General features: G+C 38.7%; 1 protein-coding gene across 1 annotated transcript in view; it reads right to left on the reverse strand.

Moving 5' to 3' along the window:
* Positions 1-1,361: 1,361 nt before the first annotated feature.
* The window catches only part of tbx19 (T-box transcription factor 19), a 98,786-nt gene continuing 80,606 nt past the window's right edge, over positions 1,362-19,541 (reverse strand). The window contains exons 5-8 of the mRNA XM_028799864.2: positions 15,008-15,069; positions 10,466-10,651; positions 6,026-6,161; positions 1,362-2,827 (exon numbers count right to left, since the gene is read on the reverse strand). Coding sequence (XP_028655697.2) covers positions 2,590-2,827; positions 6,026-6,161; positions 10,466-10,651; positions 15,008-15,069 — 622 coding nt within the window. The 3' untranslated portion in view covers positions 1,362-2,589. The remainder of the gene's footprint in view (positions 2,828-6,025; positions 6,162-10,465; positions 10,652-15,007; positions 15,070-19,541) is intronic.

A 19,541-nucleotide genomic window follows, 5' to 3' on the forward strand; every position in this document is an offset into this window, starting at 1 on the left:
AGAAATTAAGATAAAAATTGAATGGTATGGTAGATAGCAAGTTAGTTTCCTCACATAACCATAAGCTACTAGGCTGTAAAATTCAACCCACAACCCTTTGCAGCTCACCTCTAACCACTGAAAACCATCTTCATGAACCTAAGGGAGGAAGCCTCCTGCATTTTACAAAAATAAAGGAAAAAATCATTGAGAACAGGCAGACCTCATAAATTTAATAGTGAGAGAGTGAGGTCCAGCAGAGTCTGGCAACCTCATATATACATGATGAGAATACATTATGTCCGAACTGAAGTTAGAAAGGTTAAGGGTCCATTTAGACCTGGGGTACTCAACTCTGGTCCTGGAGGTCCACAGTTGCTGCTGATTTTTGCTGTAACAAAATTTTTAATTAGAACCCATTCATTTACTACTAAAACAATATGGGTTTGGGGTTTAATTTTAGTTAAATTGTCAGTTATGATTCAGAACACTTAATGGCCTTTTTTAGTTTTAAACTTATGCATTAAGGTTTTTCTTGTTACCTCCTTTCTTATCCAGTCATCATTTAATAATGAAGTGCAAATGACAAAAGAACCACCAGCTCTCCAACTAACATGTTTACATTTAAACCTGTGTGTATGCATCATGAAGTATATATGTTAATGCAATGTTTTGAAATAAATGAGACAGAAGGGAAAGACCAAAAGGTACAAATCTGTTCTAGGCCACAAAATATATGAGTATTGTTCTCAGAAAATTAAAAATGTAAAATAACAAAAAGAATTGTCTTGGATGAATGAATGCACTAACAAGCCACATAACTAAATACCAAGTTTCATTATCTGCTAGAGATGGCTTCTAATTACAAAACTGGTTGGAATGAAAATCTGTGTTAACTGCAGACCACAAGGACCAGAGCTAAGTTCTCATGAGTTAGATCATGTTTCAGGAAATAAAAAAATTGAAGCCCTCCTTCAGACCCACAGGTTTTAAATTGAACCTACCAAATTCAATTCCAAGAAGTTAACTTCACTACTTGAGACATTTTATTTGATTCATTTTGACTTGAGACACTGTAGAATGACACATTCAAAGGTCTTGAATTGTTTTCAATTGTCTTTCCTTAATGTTAGTCAATTTGTCTTAAACGTATGTAAAGCTAGCCTGTACAGTACTATTCAGAGTAGACATATACCAAAGAAGCAGTTTCCTCATTGAATCCTAGTAGGACCACAATGTTGAAGTTTCTTGGTTGAATTAAATTAAGTGGAACAAGGCCTCTGGCCTGATAAAGACATTTCAGAGGAAGTTGGTGTTTCATTTTAAAAATATGACTTTAAAACAACACAAATGAAAAAGGCTGTTTGAAGATGCACCCCGTGACTCCCCAGCATCCTGTTTTAAAAGCAAGAACTGCTGAAAAAAATGTCTCTCACTTCAAGAAAGTACATGAAGAGGTAACACATTTCCTATGACCCATTTATTGCTTTTTAATAAAACTCACTGTTCTCTGTAGCAAATACAGTTCAAAAGCACAAATAAAATTTTCAATATTCATACTTGTACAGAAACCACATAGCAAAATCCATATTACTGTCAAATTTAAGGAAAAGAACACATTTATTCACATTGCTTTTAGGGCAGGAGCTAAAAAAAAAAGGGAAGTTGCTGAGGAAACTAGAGCAAGCGTGCGTGCACACAGAAAGGAAACAACACTAGACGAGAGACCAGGCACCTGCAAGTTGGTAACCATGTATGTACTTCATATACCATTTAGCATGACACAGTGTTGGGAATGTCTTCATACAGTTACAGAGGCACTTGGAGGGGGAGAACAATCCCATAAAAGAAGTGTGCCGCAGATCTCTCTTTGTCTGGATTTGTCTTTCACCAAAGGTAAAGCCTGAAGGAGTCAAAGCATAAATATTGGGAGAAGCTGCTTGAAGATAATTGCAGTTCAATCAATTGTTTTCAGCTTCATTCCCAGGCCTCATTGCTCACTGTCCTCCATGGAGCATACACAAAGATCTCAGCTCTCTGCAATTAGCCAGCTAAACCATGATGCTGAAAGTGTGCGGTGCCAGGAATGCACCTCAATGCCTTGTGTGGAAGGTAGAATTCCCTGACCAGAGTGGTTGAATCATCTGGACAGTTTTATCATTTCTCTCAGTGACAAAGGTTCAGACGTACTTGCTTTGAGCCATTTCCTTTACAAACACTCCATCGTGAAGCATTCTCAAGCTGGTCAACATACACTATGGATCAATGGAATACTTAGGTAGGTATCAAGTACAGCTACATCCACTGATTCATTATGCTCTCATAGATACATTGCTCCAGAAGGGAATGTTGTTTCCCCATGAACATCTTTGCAAAATTTAACACCAATCTGTACCAAGTATTTATACCAGAAAAGGAATTTTGTAAAATGGTGACAGCTGGTAGTCTAACAATCACTCAAAATAGTTAACAACTAGAAAGAAAAATGAACACCGCCCCATCACATCTGTCTCTTGTTCTCTATGGCTACCAGTGTGCAGCCAAACAAAAGGGCTTATCCTCTCCCTGGTTGCCACTGAAACTTTTCCCCCATTTGGAATGCCCTGCCTTTCAAAATGAGTGGGAAGGTACAGAAGTCCAAGTGGAACTGGCCAGTCTAATATGAGAGTGCTCTTCTGGTGCTTCCAAGGCAGCTGTATTGGATCCCTGGAGAACAATGGATGAGGTTGAGGAAGTGGGGCTTCCTGAGCCACGTAGCATCTGGTTCTGAGAACACCCGGCCAGGGTGCTAGCTGAATTAGAGCCATTCACTGTGCAGTTGCTGACTGTCCAGAGGCATGGATACTGGCTGTTAAAAAAAAAAAAAGTTAACACAAGGAAAACAAACGTATTCCATGGGTTTTGGAGAGGACAATTATAAAAAAATTTCAACCTTATCAGCCAGATTGGACAATGGCACATCAGAACACATTTTGCCCTTCAATGCCTTTTATCAGATTTAGATGATTGTCACATTCAAGAAATGGAAACTCAAAGAGTAGGGGCCTGAAAAGAATGATGTATTGTAAGCCAAGCAGACAGCAAAAGAAAGAAAAACCCAAGATTGGATGGCTCAAAGACACCAAGAATAACCTCAGGAGGATGGCAGGGAGGAGGTTAGAGGTTTAGAGATGAAGATAGAAATCACTGGTATATAGTTGTGGAGGATGCCCAAGTTCTACAAGGACTCTAGCATAGTGGAGTTAATTAGTTAAAAAGAAAACAGCACTTTTTGGAGGGTTTTAGAGCTGTGAACTTCGGACAATGTATATATCATTTCTGTATGGGGAATACTGCCATACTTAGAGGTGCTGGATAGACCATGTTTTGAAAAATCAATATAGAGTGTCACAGGTACTCAGAAAAGGACAATGAATATGAGGGCCTTGGTATTGTCAAAATCAGTGTGTTCATTGCTGTATCAGAGTAGGAGGTGGGTTGTGTTAGTATAAGCTAGTACCCTTACGTGGTAAAAGTTGGTAGAGTACCCTAGAGGACTAAGCAGGAGAGTGGTGTTATGTGAATAGTATGAATACAGATCAGAGGCTTGTGCATCACTTGTGACAGTTGGTTTGTAGACAAAATGCCCCACTCTGCCATTTTACAATTAGCTTAGACTAAGCAGAGTCTGCTCTAATGCGCAAATGTAAGATTATTTTTGCTCTACTTAAACTTACGTCACATAAGTATGCATTTACTCTGGGGTGATTCTATCAATCAAAGACAATTTATTATCTAATTATGACATGTTTTTAAACATCTATATATTTTCTTTAAATAAGAAATTTTCCCTTCTGTGTTTTCACAATGTACCCAAAATAGTTTAACTATTTATCTAAGCCATTCATTTTCTTTTACTGTAGATAACTGTATTCTCCTGATGCAAAATTCTCAAGTTTAAACAATTTACTTAAGGTTTTTCAGGTTGCCTGAGAAATGGAAGATCACAAATATTAGTGTACTTTCACAACATGAAATATTGTGTGGCAATGCTGATGCAGACATAAAATGTCAGATAGGCACAGTATATGCTGCCTTTTTAATTACTTAATATTGCGAATGATAAAACAATCAGCCTACACAAAATCAGACTTTTACAGTGGCCTTGTATTATTCATGTTACTATATAGATAAGACATGTGATGAGCAACAGAATGATTTAGAACATGTGTTTCATCAGCAATATCCATCCATCCATTTTCCAACCCGCTGAATCCAAACACAGGGTCACGGGGGTCTGCTGGAGCCAATCCCAGCCAACACAGGGCACAAGGTAGGGAACCAATCCCGGGCAGGGTGCCAACCCACCGCAGGACACACACAAACACACACTAGGGCCAATTTAGAGTCACCAATCCACCTAACCTGCATGTCTTTGGACTGTGGGAGGAAACCGGAGCGCCCGGAGGAAACCCACACAGACACGGGGAGAACATGCAAACTCCACGCAGGGTGGACCCGGGAAGCGAACCCGGGTCTCCTAACTGCGAGGCAGCAGCGCTACCACTGCGCCACCGTGCCGTCCTTCATCAGCAATATTTAAAATTAAAATCCTGGATAGCAGATATACTATAAGCAATAAAGGCATGCAATTTGGGTGACATGGTCAATCAACATTTGCTTAAACTTCAACACCTTCTTCATCCACCATGTGACTACAATGTCTCTCTTTTGGAAACCTCTTTAATTAAAGGGATACAAATATAAGACTAAAGATCAGATGGATGCCAACCTTGAAAACAGACTTACTTGACAATAAACTCAACCCTTTCCTTAGAGAAGAACTGCCATAAAACAAGCAAGTCTGGTAAAATCCAATCACATAATGTGTGAAGGGCGGCACGGTGGCGCAGTGGGTAGCGCTGCTGCCTCGCAGTTGGGAGATCTGGGGACCTGGGTTCGATTCCCGGGTCCTCCCTGCGTGGAGTTTGCATGTTCTCCCCGTGTCTGCGTGGGTTTCCTCCGGGGGCTCCGGTTTCCTCCCACAGTCCAAAGACATGCAGGTTAGGTGGATTGGCGATTCTAAATTGGCCCTAGTGTGTGCTTGGTGTGTGGGTGTGTTTGTGTGTGTCCTGCGGTGGGTTGGCACCCTGCCCGGGATTGTTTCCTGCCCTGTGTTGGCTGGGATTGGCTCCAGCAGACCCCCGTGACCCTGTGTTCGGATTCAGCGGGTTGGAAAATGGATGGATGGATAATGTGTGAAGAAACTGTGAGAAGCCTAAGGCTTCATATTTCAGATTTTAAATCTTTTATTCCTCCTCTTTCTCTTTCATTCTTCACTTCCTGTGTTTCTTTTCTCGTGCAATAATTCTTTAAATTTTATACCTCCCTGTCCATATCCATGGCTACCAATGTCATACCAGCTTGTAAGTGGAATTACCAATAAATGGCATCTATACAGAACTTTTGTTGTTTAAAGTAATCTTTTAAAATTAAGCACCATTTCTGTGAACTCCTACAGCTGTCATTTGTTGTGGTGAAAGTACCTGAACTTAATACTTCTTGTTATTCCTCCTTCTGTCATACATTTTCGACTTGTTAACTAGTTGGGGGACTAAAATTCCAAAGCATGGGTAAATGTTAATGGCCTTTTGTCTTTGGGAAGGGCTGTTTAATATGAAATGGGTTAGTTTAGGGGGCTTATGCCCAGTGATAACTTCTGAAGGAGAAGCTTTACTATAGTAAGGCTTTGAGAGGAGGATGATATCTAGAGCCTTTTTTATTTATTTCGTTCTGAAAGTATCTTTGACTGCAATACAAATCTGTTTAAATAATACAATATTAATCAGAACAAACATTACATATTTTTTTCCAACTCACTTTATCCATTTTAGGGTGGCTGGGGGCTTTAACCTTTCTCAGGAGCATTTAAAGCACCTGTCATTTCTAGCTGCATGTTCCCAGTTTTTCAGCATCTCTTATTAAACCACTGGGATAGTGCTTCTGATTCATATTTGTCACATTTTCATATATTGCATAAAAATATGCAGGATTGTGTTTTTCTTACCTGCTGTTTGAGCCTCCACTAGCACTAGGTGTGACTGGTAACATACTGGCATGAGGAGGGGGTGTCAGGGTCGTCCAGTTGTCATGCCCAGTGAAAACTTGTAGGCTGTTTGAGGTGGATTCTGTCAGTGTCAGTGCTTTGACAAACAGAAAAAGAACACATTGTTATTGTACAGACAGAACTCAGTAAGTTAATGATAACTATCAGTTTTAAAAAGTGTTTTAAAGCTTTCCAGAATATAATTGTCTGAACATAATAGTTGATTTTGAAATCTTTCCATAAGTTATCTTAGGTCTCTCTGTGTGGTGTTAAGCAGCCCTGCAGCTCAGCTGGATGTTCCGAGTGCAGACATTGGCTTGATGTGTTTTTTCTGTGAACCAGAACACTTTTCTCTCTTTTGATAACTCAGAAATATACAGTAAAATAAAAAACAGAATTGGCAGTCTTGGAACAGTTTTTAATGGTTTTAAATCTGTCTTGAATGTTAGTCAAAAATCATTCGTTAATCTGACCAGTGTACTTACTATATAGCGTGAAGAAGATGAAACCCCTAAAAGGAAGGTGAGTAGGAGTCCTATATTTCCGGGGACAGTACTATACATTATGGTGCAAAAAGTCTCACAAAGATTCTGTATGAATAAACATTTATGTACTTTTTGTTTTGGAGTTGTACATTATAATAAGTGGCACTTAAAACATTATGACTTATGATTTATTTATTGATAATTTCAATTAAAAACATATAATTTTGCAATAAAAATAAGTCAACATAAAGCCAAAGCTATCTCTGCAGATTGATCAAACATCTGTAGTCTAATATGAATTTTTTATTTTGGCTAGTCCTATTGTATACACTTTAGCTAGTGAAGGGTTGCAGTAGTTGCTAGAATCTGTAAATAGTCACCTGATTAGAGACTTATTTACCTATACTTCATAAAAGACACAGTATAAAGATGTTAGAGAATATCTTAATTTTGACTGTCAAAACCTAGTTTCCATACCTTGAGTTAAAGAAGTTGAAGGAGGCTTGGTACTGCTAACAGAATTATGCACTATTAAAATTTGATCACCACACCATGCAAATAGATCTCAGTGTTGTTTTTTTATTTATTTTACTGACTTTTGACAACCGTTCCAAAGCAGAGCGATTATAATGGCTAGCTACCAGTTAGACTAAGCTGCTGTTATACCTTGGTATAGTAGTGGCTGAGTGTGTCTTCACATTGGTTTGAGTTTCTCATACTGTATTAGTACTTAGGAAGGGGGTGACAGCTGGTGCTACCAAACAGTATCTCCTAGAGTTCTAGGGGACCACTGATCTGTAGTCTCATGGCTAAAAAAGGCAAACAAGGGATTTTCGTTGTGTCTCCTGACCACCCCCAACCTTATTGTGGTTGTTGGTTTCATCCAATCAATAAAGAGATAAAAACCAATGAGAAATTCATGGCCTTTTTTATTAATTCGCCTAATTTTGCCCTTACTCTGCATGTCTACAAATAGGCTTTGTAATGTTTAACAATAACTAGAAAATTTTGTGCAGTCTGTGTTTTTATTACAACTTCTTCACTAAACTCTCAAACTTCTGGTTCTGTAATGGCATTTTACTGGGTTGTGTGGTTCCTCATAGAACCATTGCTTGAAAAAATTTTAAAAAATAATTCTGGGAAGGATTCCTTGCATCTGAAATTGGTTCTTTGCTTCTTTAAAAATATTAGCAATTTGTGGACAAAACAGAAATATTTAACATATAGTAGGCTACCAAGCAGAATAATAACAGATCAAGAAACCTTAATTAAACTCAGCCTGTATTATTGTAGGCAACAACAGTCTTTTTTTTAAAATCATGAATCCATTGGTATTTCACAAATCTGTTACCATCTCTTCATAGTTATTTATGGAGACTGTTACGGATCTAAATAAATAAAAGTACTTTCTGGAACCTTCATGTGTGTGTCTCTTTTGGGAACCAAAACTGGTCCCCTATGGCATCTCTCTGAAGAACCATTTTATCACCTTTATTTTTAAGAGTGTTGGTTAAACATATACAGAAATGTGAATGATACTGTGGATTGTTTTCATTCTTAATCATACGCTGGAGAATCTTTTATACTGTTTGTTTATATTTTTTTGTCATAAGAATTCTCTTTTCGCTTAACAGTTTGCTTCCTTAATTTCTTCAGAACAGTTCTGTACATAATGACAATTAAAAGACTATGGTGCAAATGCCACTGTGCCCTAAGTGAGAGAAGCTCACTTTTGAGCTCATTATCAAGCCTCTTTTCCCAAAGTAGATGTTTACAAAGATAAAACAGAACAAATGCATAAGTATTCTCATGAGGACAAATTTGTTTTTATTAATAAAGCACAGAAACTTTTGATACATTTCTCAGAAAAATAAAGCAAAAACTGTTTTCTGTACTAAATCATCAAATGGCCTCTGTTTAATGAATTTATTACAAAAAAGGGGTATATTATATGTGAGGCAGGGCAGGATGGACCTGTGCACTGGGTTTGGAATGACTTGTCTAGCTGGCAGGACTCTTGTGAGATATGCCTGTATGTACTAAGGCTAATGCAATATTGCATTTTTTTTTTAAATTTTAAAAATATCTTGTCTGTTCTTACAATGGTGCCAAAGGGTACATGAGTCCATACATGAATGAAAAAAATCCTTTATACTTAGAGAATATGTCCACTTTGAAGCAGCAAAGGTTTTGAATGAAAAAAAATAAAACATGCCTTTTATGTTTATAAGGTATCCTTATACTGTATCCTTAAAATAAAACTAGAAATAATTATTTTGTCACAGATTTTTGAAACTTTTTTTCTTGAAGTAGCAATACATTCCTGTTTGCTTGCCTGCTCACAACCTCCATTATGGGAGAATTTATGACAACTCCAACAAGCCGCCAGCATCAAGCTATATTCTACTTATTATGCTACTTTTGCTTCTGCAGTTCTGTTTCTGCAGCGGTTATGCTCTGCTTTGGCTTGTAACAAAGGACAGATGCATGCTCATATAACTCACTCTGCGATGGACTGGCACCCTGTCCAGGTGTTGTTCTGGCATAGGCTCCAACTGCCCACAGCCCTGCCCTGGATAAAAGGGTTAGGAAGATGGATAGATTATTACTATCATTACTATTGCGGCCATAGTGGATAAAAATGTATGAGCAGATTTCTTCCTAGTGTTTGTCCAGCAGGGTCTGCTTCTCGGCACGTCACTTTCCACTTGTTTCAATTCAGGACTTCTTTGTGGGGTGGCATTAACTTTGTGCATATTATCCTTCTACTAATCAAGACAGTATTTCTTTGGGTGCCCGCATGGTCCCTGTCCCTGTGGTCTGAGATACAATACTGTCTGTGCACCACCGACTGGTCATTGCTGCAGATCAAGTGGCCATACCGTCCAGTGCTTGCTGGGATAGGCTCCAGCTCCCCCTTGACTCTGCTCCAGATAAGGGGGTAAGAAAGATGGATGGATGGATGAGTAAATGGGTGCCTATCTCGTCAGTTCTTGTCACCTTATTACAAACTATATGCTTGCTCAATATTCCCTCTCACTGAATGACATACATTCATTAAGTATCTAGCGACAGCAGGCAATCTTTGTGTCATAAATAAATAAGCTTCCAAATAGTGAATGAATAAAAGTGATCATAAGTGTGACCTTTTCAGTTGCGTTTGTCTAGTTGTCTTCAAAACACATATATGAATTTGCAGCTGTGCATCAACAGTCTGTAATGTCAGTAACAGGTGCTTGGCAATGTATTTTCCAGGTGGATCCACATCCCTTGGGCCAGGTTCTTTCTCTCCATTCTGCAGGCTGCACTGATGACAGTAGGACTGAAATATTGAAACTGAGGAAGTTGAATGGGTTAGCTGGCAAAATGATGCATATAGCCAGTCTCTTTTTCAAATGCCTGAATCTCACCACAATGGTTTACTTTTTGCATTTTTACCTTCTTAAAATAACATGGATATTCTGTATTGCAATATTTGTGTAATTTCAAGATGCAAATCAATACTCAGTAGCATTTTTGGCTTGAAAAATTAATGTATTTGGTAAGATGTAAGGCTTTTTCATTTATCTATGGACCCATGTACCCTTTAGCCCCATTTGTAAGCTGCCACAGCAGACAAGGTGTATTTGAAATTTATAAAAAAACAAAAAAACGCTTCACTCTAGAACACAATTTTATGTGGCCAATGAATATATGCCATGATTGTGAAGAAATAATTTTGACTTGAAATATACCAAACTTATCCCTTAATTGCCCTTTTTTCCTAGCCTGCTGCTTCTTTATTTGAAAATCTTAGTGATGATTATCCTGAGAAACAGTATTAATGAAGGAAGTGTACAAGCAAACCCATATGGCTGAATTGGCCAGAACTACGGCACAAAATGAATTTCCCATATTGTTCTTTTTCTTGTATTACCTGGGGAGTGGTTGTGGTGGATATAGGATGTTGGATAGGGGCCAGAGCGATGGGTGCGCAGCGGTGGGTACCGTTCATAGCTGTGGTGAGAGTGCCTGGATGGCAGTGTCAGGGGACTGCTATACTGGTATCCAGGGCTTCCAGGAGCACACAAAGCGTCAGAGTTGGAGATCAGCCAACCACCTACTAAAATAAAAAGTTATAAAATGAGATTAGTATTAAATGTGAATAAAAAAATTATGTTATTTAATCTTGAAAGGATTGTGCAATAAAAAGACCATCCTAAAATGGTAATATGCTATGCATATGACAAATATGGTATCTACAGTGTATATAAACATATGATATATTGTGAACACTAGAGGCCCTCTGGAGTCCAGATTAAAGCCAGATTAAAGCCAGAAAGACCAGAACATAAATAGGTTTAATAAAGATTACAATTATTACATTTAGACATAACAGAGGAGTTAACAAAGAGAATAACAAATACAAAATAAACACCTACTGCAAACCTTCTTGGCCTTGCTTATTCAACTATTTAACCATTATCTAATAGGTAGGATTAGTTAAGCTCTGTCAAGGAACTTGCCCAAATACTTCCAACAACTCTCTCTCTTTTTTCTCTACACACTAGCCTCTCTTCATTTGCCAGGTGATCCTTTCTACTAAATTCACCTCTCATCTCCATGGAATGAAGAGGTCATTTATGGTGAATCATGGCACAACAAGCTAGAATTCTGGACCCAGCATCCTTGAATCTTCTGTTGCTCTTTAAAATTCAGGTGTCTTCGGCTGCTCACTTTCAGCTTGATATGTTATCAGGATAGCTAAATCCCTCATATTCCCTTTTGGGACTGTGTGCCTTTTAGAGTCCAAGAGTAACTGCCATCTCTGGTGCTTACTTTTCTGGCCTCAGTCTCTATTTAGGCAGAAAGCCTTGCCAAATGCTGGGTTACCTGCTCTTTGGAGTTCTGGGGAAGCATTAGGTACTTCCACTCAGACCACATCTCTTGCTTATGCCCATGCTGGGAGTCCCTGCCTGTTGTCCTCATGAGATATGTTGCACACATAAAAGGTGTACTGTTCTCTAGTGGCTTCTGGTTTACCACAGTGGCATGAGTAGGGTCTTTCCTACTGCCAATGTAGCTTTCAAAAACTTAGATTCTGATTATGTTGTATATGTGAAATATGAAGTAGGTTATATTCATAAATTTCATTCTAACTAGTAAAATAGGATTGGCACTCCAGCCACCATAAAAAGCCTGACACTGTTCCAGTGTGATGCTGACGTGTCACCCATTGCACTCGGGTCCCAATCCAGGTGGTTTGTCATCTGGTGGGTGTGGCAATGTGCTATCAGCGCATGCTCCCAACCTCAGTAAAATACCATTAACTTTTAAATATATGAATGTGTGCCAGCTCATCATAACAGTAAGTTCTATGTTACTTTATTTTACTTTGCCGCAATCCTTATGACAACCTAAAGACGAGGATAGAACATAAAAAAGTGGTATTAGTTTAAAATATGAAAGCATATATTAACCAGGAATAAATAGTGACATTCTTCACTTTGCCTCATGTTCATCTTTTAATATGAAATCTGCATAAGAATTCAAAAAGAGATTACAGCATGAGGAAGATCAATAGCTTATAAGCTGATGAAGGTGAATGCTTCTATAAGGGCCCTGAAAAAAAGAGACTTGCCTTCTGATCTTGTTGACATCAAATAATTATGTGTCTGTTCACCAAAATGCCTGGCTGACTGTATGTTGATGTCTAACTTAGAAATGATCTGGAAAGTGAATGACTTGCTCTCATATCATATTTTTTTACTGGTGTGCTTATTTACAGCATCTTGGGCATGTCAGGCTGCACTAGCATTGAAGCTGCATGCTTAGTAAGGCAAAGCACACATTTTTCAGTGAAGGAGTTTTATAGATAACTTGGATTTAAAAAAAAACTACTCCTGCTTCAAGGGCTTCCACTTAGGGCAGAATTTGTTCAGCCCTTCTGGCCAATATTTTTCCAGGAAATAATGGTGAGGGTATAAAGTAAAGAGTTAAAAATGGGCTTCAAATGTGCAGCTACAGTGGTTTGCAGAAGTATTCCATCCCCTTGAATGTCATTATAATTTTCTGGATAACAAAAGATTTGTACACATATTTATCCATTCAGTGTTTTTATGTGAACTCCTATGCTGTAACAATACACTTCCAACCATCCATCCATTATCCAACCTGCTATATCCTAACTACAGGGTCACTGGGGTCTGCTGGAGCCAATCCCACCCAACACAGGGTGCAAGGCAGGAAACAAACCCTGGGCAGGACGCCAGCCCACAGCAGGCAGCGCACACACACACACACACACACACACACACACAAACCAAGCACACACTAGGGACAATTTACAATCGCCACTTCCTAACCTGCATGTCTTTGGACTGTGGGAGGAAACCCACGCAGACACGGGGAGATCACTCCACGCAGGGAAGACCCGGGAAGCGAACCCGGGTCTCCTAACTGCGAGGCAGCAGCGCTACCCTCTGCGCCACCGTGCCACCCATCAATACATTTCCGAGGTCAAAATAAACTAATTTCTGGAAATATTTAAATGAAGAAGATAAAAGAAAACGTGAGTGTTTGCATAGGTATTCAAGCCCTAAACATTAAAACTTTGTCTAGAACACTTTTACTACAATAACGGCCTTGATTCTTTTAGGGTACGTATGTACCAGTTTTGCACATTGTTCAGGAGTGATGAATCTTCTCCCAAGCCGTTGTTTCAGAGCAGACTTGAACAAATTCTTCAGCAATATTATGTGGTATTTGTGTCCATCCATTGTCCCTTCAACTCTGACAAGATTCCCAGTCTCAGCACATAAAAAGCATCCCTGCAGTTATGGTGTTTCTTGAGACATGGGCAGTATTAGTTTTACGCTATACATATGTCTTTGAAATCTAGTCAAAAAGTTCTATTTTGGACTCATCTGATCATAAAACCTCTATCTACATCTTAACTGAGTCTTTCTCAAGCTTTGTAGCAAATGCCATACATGCTTTTATGTGGACTTTCTTAAGGAATGGATTCTTTCTTGCTACCCTCCTGTAGAAACCTGTTTTATGGAGTGCTCTTGAAATTGTGCACCCATGCACCTTCACTCCAGTTTCACCCAAAGAGCACTGCAGACTTCTGAGAGTGACAGTTGGATATTTAGTAGCCTCTCTCACCAGTCAACGTCTTGATCTGATGTTTACTTTTGAGGGACGGCCTGTTCTAGTAAGAGTCTGGGTGCTGTGATGAACCTTCCATATACAAGTAGTACCTAATTATGTTTAATTATGATAACATGATTGTAACCTTTTTGTCATTTGTGATTAATTTGTTATTTGTGTACACCTGGAGCTTCCAAAGCACAGAGGGTTCAATACTTATTAAAACACTAACCTTCTAATTTTTATTCTTCAGTTAAATATCTACAGAAAATGGTTTATTTTGACTTTGGAAATGTATTGTGTCCATATGTGCATTTGGGAGACAGTTTACAGGCTCAAATAAATGCAGTTACCTGCTGAGCTGGGGATTGGCGCTACCTTCTAACTCTTCTTTCCTTTCTCCCAGCAGAATTGAAGAAACCACCCAATAACATCACTTCTGGTTCCAACCCTCAAGATCACGCCTCTTCCTACACATCACTTCCTGCAGACCCACCTATATATACTACCCTCATTTTCTTTAGTGACAGTTCCTTTTTTTTTAACTATTTTTTTGTGTTCGACAGTATATGGGGGAATTCCCCCAAACCTATAAATATGCAGAATAATTTCTCACTGTATAATATTAGTTTTTAGGACTGAATCTATTGTAGGCACTCTGCTTCAATGTCAAGTGTGTACTTTCCTCAAATCATCCTTCAGATGATTAATTGTTATGTTATGTGGGTCTGTTAGAATTAAGTAAGTGCTATCACATACTGCATTGATGATTATAACTCACAAAGAATTTATGTATCACTGTTTGAAAAACAAGCATGTAAAACTGAACACAGGGAGGTTTGCAAGCACTCCGAGTTTATATTATACAGAAGTGAGTGAGCTCAGGAGAGGGCAGATTAAATGATCAAGGTAGTTAAATGTGTGAACATAGAAAGAAGTAAGAATAAGCAGTGGAATATGTTGAACTTCATATTATGCAGTATATGAAGAGGGGTGAGCAGGGAAAAAAAAATGACTGCACACAGTAAAGAGGCTACAGAAGAGTATGAGAACAGGCAGAGGGGTGAATAAATGAGTGAAAAAAATGAGTAGATAAAGAAGAAAAATGGGACTAGGTAACAGAGAGAGAGAGACAAAAAAGGGCAGGCAATATACAAAAATGAAGTAGTGTGATCACTAGTAAAGAAATGAGAGTTAAGCTTATTTGGAGGCAAAAGACAATCACAAAAGGCCAGTATTTGACAAGAGTTCCATAGATTTAAAACTACTTTGTAGCTGACACTTTGTACCCTACACAATCTATTAAAATCCAGAAATGGAAACTTACAATGGGAAATGCCCATGTGCTGATTGTCAGTAGGGGTTTCCAAGATGTCTTTGGGATGATTTCTGAAGAGAGACAAAAGGCAGCATTAATATATGGCTCATGAAAATCCTTATGGTATGAATGCCTTACTGTTCAGTAGCAGAGTCTTTAAGGAGTTATATTAAATACTAGTGAATGAATGCGTCAACATTAGCCCACACGGTACAGTATCCAAAACATGTTATAATGAGGTAATGTGGTGTTTGATCTGAAATATATCTGTTACTGTGAGCTAGGCAGGGTTAGGATATTGGATTAACTGCTTGTACAATGTGGCTCTGTTTTACAGGTTAAAGTTACACAATCAGGGAACCCAGAAGAAGTGAGTTGCTCTCACATTTACTCATTAGTGAATGCAGTATTATTTTTTTTTTGTTTGTCTCTATTGTACACTAACAAATAGTTCTTGTTTCTCTGGCTCTTCATATTGGCCACACAACAGCTCTTTTAACTCCTGCAGTTTGCTGTTTACATTTTCATATAAAATGCATTTTTAGATCCTGGCACTAGAACTAACCATGACTCACTAACTTGGCCTGTCTTGAATACCAGCACAGGGAGCTGAAGCTGCACCCAAATAAATTACCCAACAAGTACAATAGTGACCAGCTTTTTTTAATGAACTTTTCTTTTCCATTTATTCTTTTTTTCCATTAAGCCAGTAAAGTTTGTAAGTTTCTGAGCATTACTTAGAATTCAATGCAAGACAAGACTGACCATCTGCAAGCAGTTCTGAAGAACCTGTCAGGGTTGCAGACATTCATGAATTGAATTCAGAATGCATAATAAATTGCAATTCAGTTCCCGAAGTTAGATTTGGAATTGGAATTGGAATTGCACCCAACTCTAAGGAAAAAGAATTAGAGTTGCATTGAAATTACAGGAAACATACATGAATTCTAGTAAATTACATGAAATTCCCCTTCAAAGATAGGTTGTTGTGACTTAATAAACATTTTAACTTAAATAAAAGACAGTTAAATAAACATATTATATCATACTAGCTGTGTAAGCCGTGCTGTAAAAAGCCCGGGGTCCTAGAAACTACTGAAATTGTCAGAAAAAAATTGAAATGCAGAGATGTCAGGTAATTGAAAGGAACTACTCTGGGCATCTCTCTCTTAGGAGGTTTCATTTTGCCAACGAGCTTGCATCGCTTGTGCGTTAGCAGCTAAGTGACTTTGTCTTTCTTCTGAGGTTTTGTTTCAGAGGTTTCATTCGCCTCACTTGTGTATTAGTGGCTGGAGGAAAAGTAAAAGGGATACTGTTTTGCTGTCGTTCTGGCCTTGCTTCTTTATTAGTGGCTAAGCGTGTTTGTTTCCTCGGAGGTGGAGCCCTTACCTCAACTTCACCACTAACTTCCAAGCTGGACAGACAGACACAAACGCTACCACTTGTAGACGTTTATATATAAGAAATGTCATGCAGGATGCATTCTCAATTCATTATCATTTGTCAATTAAATGTGAGTTTTTTATTTTCATTTGCAAAATTATTTTCCTAAACAATTTTAATTTGGAATTTTAGTAAAACAACATTATCCAGAAAAAACATCATTGTGCTGAACTGAGTCAAGATTATTAACTTTAGGAGATTTTTTTAAAGACAGAAGGACAATTGTGTACGTGTTTTTATGTGTGAGACTTGTGATTTAATCTCACTTGGAAGAAATTGCTTGACAACTGGATCGTTCTTTTACATGTTCCCTTACTGTTTTATTGTGTAAGGTCCTATTGTGACCCCATTTTCCCTCTTTATATTCTTTATTGTGTAGCCCTTAATAAAATGTCTAAAAATCCATACACTTACTACTCTGAGATCAGGTACTTTAGCACTTCCTCCTCCCCTTACCTTCTACATCTTTAACCACAGGAAATTAGACAGCGTAAAGAACCAGGCAGGAGTTAGGTTACACATTTAATTAAGTATTATTGATAAAAATAGTGTAAAATATTAAGGAACCAGAATATAATGTGAATATTAGCATTATATCCTTACAGCCTAAGTAGCAGCGCCTCTTGAGCTGAGAGACGGCTTTCAGCTCATGTTCAGTCTAGCTTCCTTTGCTATCACATGGCCTTTAAATGGTGTATTGAAACAAGCCTCAATATGGCTGCCAAAATAAAGTTGTATCTTCATCATGATCTTCTCTTCACGGCCAGATGGCAAAAGAGAGAGAGGTAAAGGTGTGGTGACCAACTTTACACCTTTCTTTCAAAAAAACACAAACCCATGTAGTACATAATAGATGCCAATTCAAAACCAATCATAAACAGCCATACTTTAGACAAACAGAATTCAGGTACAACTCAGCCACCAGTTGCTTTGTTTAGTCAGCTTATGGCCTTCCTGCCGGTGATGACTTATAGGCACTTAGTCCAAACCCAGTTACCCCTGCCAAGCTGGTCTGATGCATGCTCCATTCCCCTCATCATAAATTCCTCATCCTGAGTTGGTCCTAAAGGCTGGGGGTTGGTTAGGTAAACATCAAAGCACTGTTGTTTTCGTCAATTATGTAAAACATGCATCCTGAAACACTAAAATTACAATTAATTTTGCTATTGTAATTGCTTTACAAAAAAGACATATAAAATATTTATCAACTTATATGCTAGAAATCAGTCCATCACACTTACTTAGCACAGCAGCTAGCTATTCCTGCTTCACTGGCACTTATACAACACATTTTCATTGTTGCTGCCAAGATATCTGAGCCAGAGACATATAATCTTATTGCTGAGAAATGTGATGATGTAATGATGATTTATTGCAATGAAATAGGTGGAAACACATAAATTAAAGAAAAGGTCTGCATCAATAATATACAAATTATTGCATTTTTAAGTTTGTGGCAGCATATATTATGTGATACTGCAGGTTACATTTACAGATATATTTTTTTACAGATATTCATGTAATAATATCATGTAACTATATTGTCACACGTGTGTGCTTGGGAAGCAACCAATGGGTTAAGGTACGTGTGATTTACCGCCAAGGCATGAGGGGGCACTGTCTAATAACACTCTCTCTTTTCTCTCTCCCTCTGCAGAAAGGAAGATTGACAACACTCCAACACTGATGTCCCTTCCAGGGTCAGACCACATGGATTCACCCTTTCCTCCCAGAATTCCTCTTAGAAGGGACTGACACCATCTTGTCAGCAAAACGTCTTGAGAAAAGCATAAAGTCAACCTTTGTGTAGTACCACGCATTTCTTTTCAAGTCTTTTATATACTTTAATATATGGGGTTTGCCTTCGGGTGCCCAGACCCTTTATCTATGCCTTGTGTCTTCCTACTACAGTAATCTCTCCTCGATCGTGGAGGTTGCATTCCAGAACCCCCCGCGAAAGGTGAAAATCCACGAAGTAGAAACCATATGTTTATATGGTTATTTTTATATTGTCATGCTTGGGTCACAGATTTGCACGGAAACACAGGAGGTTGTAGAGAGACAGGAACTTTATTCAAACACTGCAAACAAACATTTGTCTCTTTTTCAAAAGTTTAAACTGTGATCCGTGACAAGACAGAGATGACGGTTCCGTCTCACAATTAAAAGAATGCAAACATATCTTCCTCTTCAAAGGAGTGCGCGTCAGGAGAAGAGAATGTCAGAGAGAGAGAGAAAAAAGAAAACAATCAAAAAACAATAGGGCTGTTTGGCTTTTAAGTATGCGAAGCACTGCCGGACAAAGCAGCTGCAAGGAAGGGAGCAATGTGAAGGTAGTCTTTCAGCATTTTTTAGAGGAGCGTCCGTATCCTCTAGGCCAGTGTGCGAACAGCCCCTCTGCTCACACCCCCTCTGCTCACACCCCCTCTGTCAGAAGCAGAGAATGTCAGAGAGAGTGAGAGAGACAGAGAAAAACAAACAATCAAAAACCAATACATGCCATTCAAGCATGCGAAGCACCGTGCGGGAAGCATGTCGCTTGACAAAGCAGCTGCACGGAAGGGAGCAATGTGAAGATAATCTTTCAGCATTTTTAGACGAGCGTCCGTATCGTCTAGGGGTGCGAACAGCCCCCCTGCTCACACCCCCTCCGTCAGGAGCAGAGAATGTCAGAGCAAGAGAGAGAGAGAGAAAAGCAAACAATTAAAAATCAATATGTGCTGTTTGATCTTTTAAGTATGCGAAGCACCGTGCGGGAAGCATATCGCTTGACAAAGCAGCCACATGTAAGCCCAGCAAGGAAGGGAGCAATGTGAAGGTAATCTTTAAGTGTTTTTTGAGGAGCGGCCGTATCCTGTAGGGGTGCGAACAGCCCCCGTGCTCACAATATATTTGAGGAGTTTTATTTAATACGTAATACGCGCTCTGGTTGGGTAGCTTCTCAGCCATCTGCCAATAGCGTCCCTTGTATGAAATCAACTGGGCAAACCAATTGAGGAAGCATGTACCAGAAATTAAAAGACCCACTGTCCGCAGAAATCCGCGAACCAGCAAAAAATCTGCGATATATATTTAAATATGCTTACATATAAAATCCGCG

This window comes from Erpetoichthys calabaricus, chromosome 4 (assembly GCF_900747795.2).
Source record: "Erpetoichthys calabaricus chromosome 4, fErpCal1.3, whole genome shotgun sequence".
NCBI classification, from domain to species: Eukaryota; Metazoa; Chordata; class Cladistia; order Polypteriformes; family Polypteridae; genus Erpetoichthys; species Erpetoichthys calabaricus.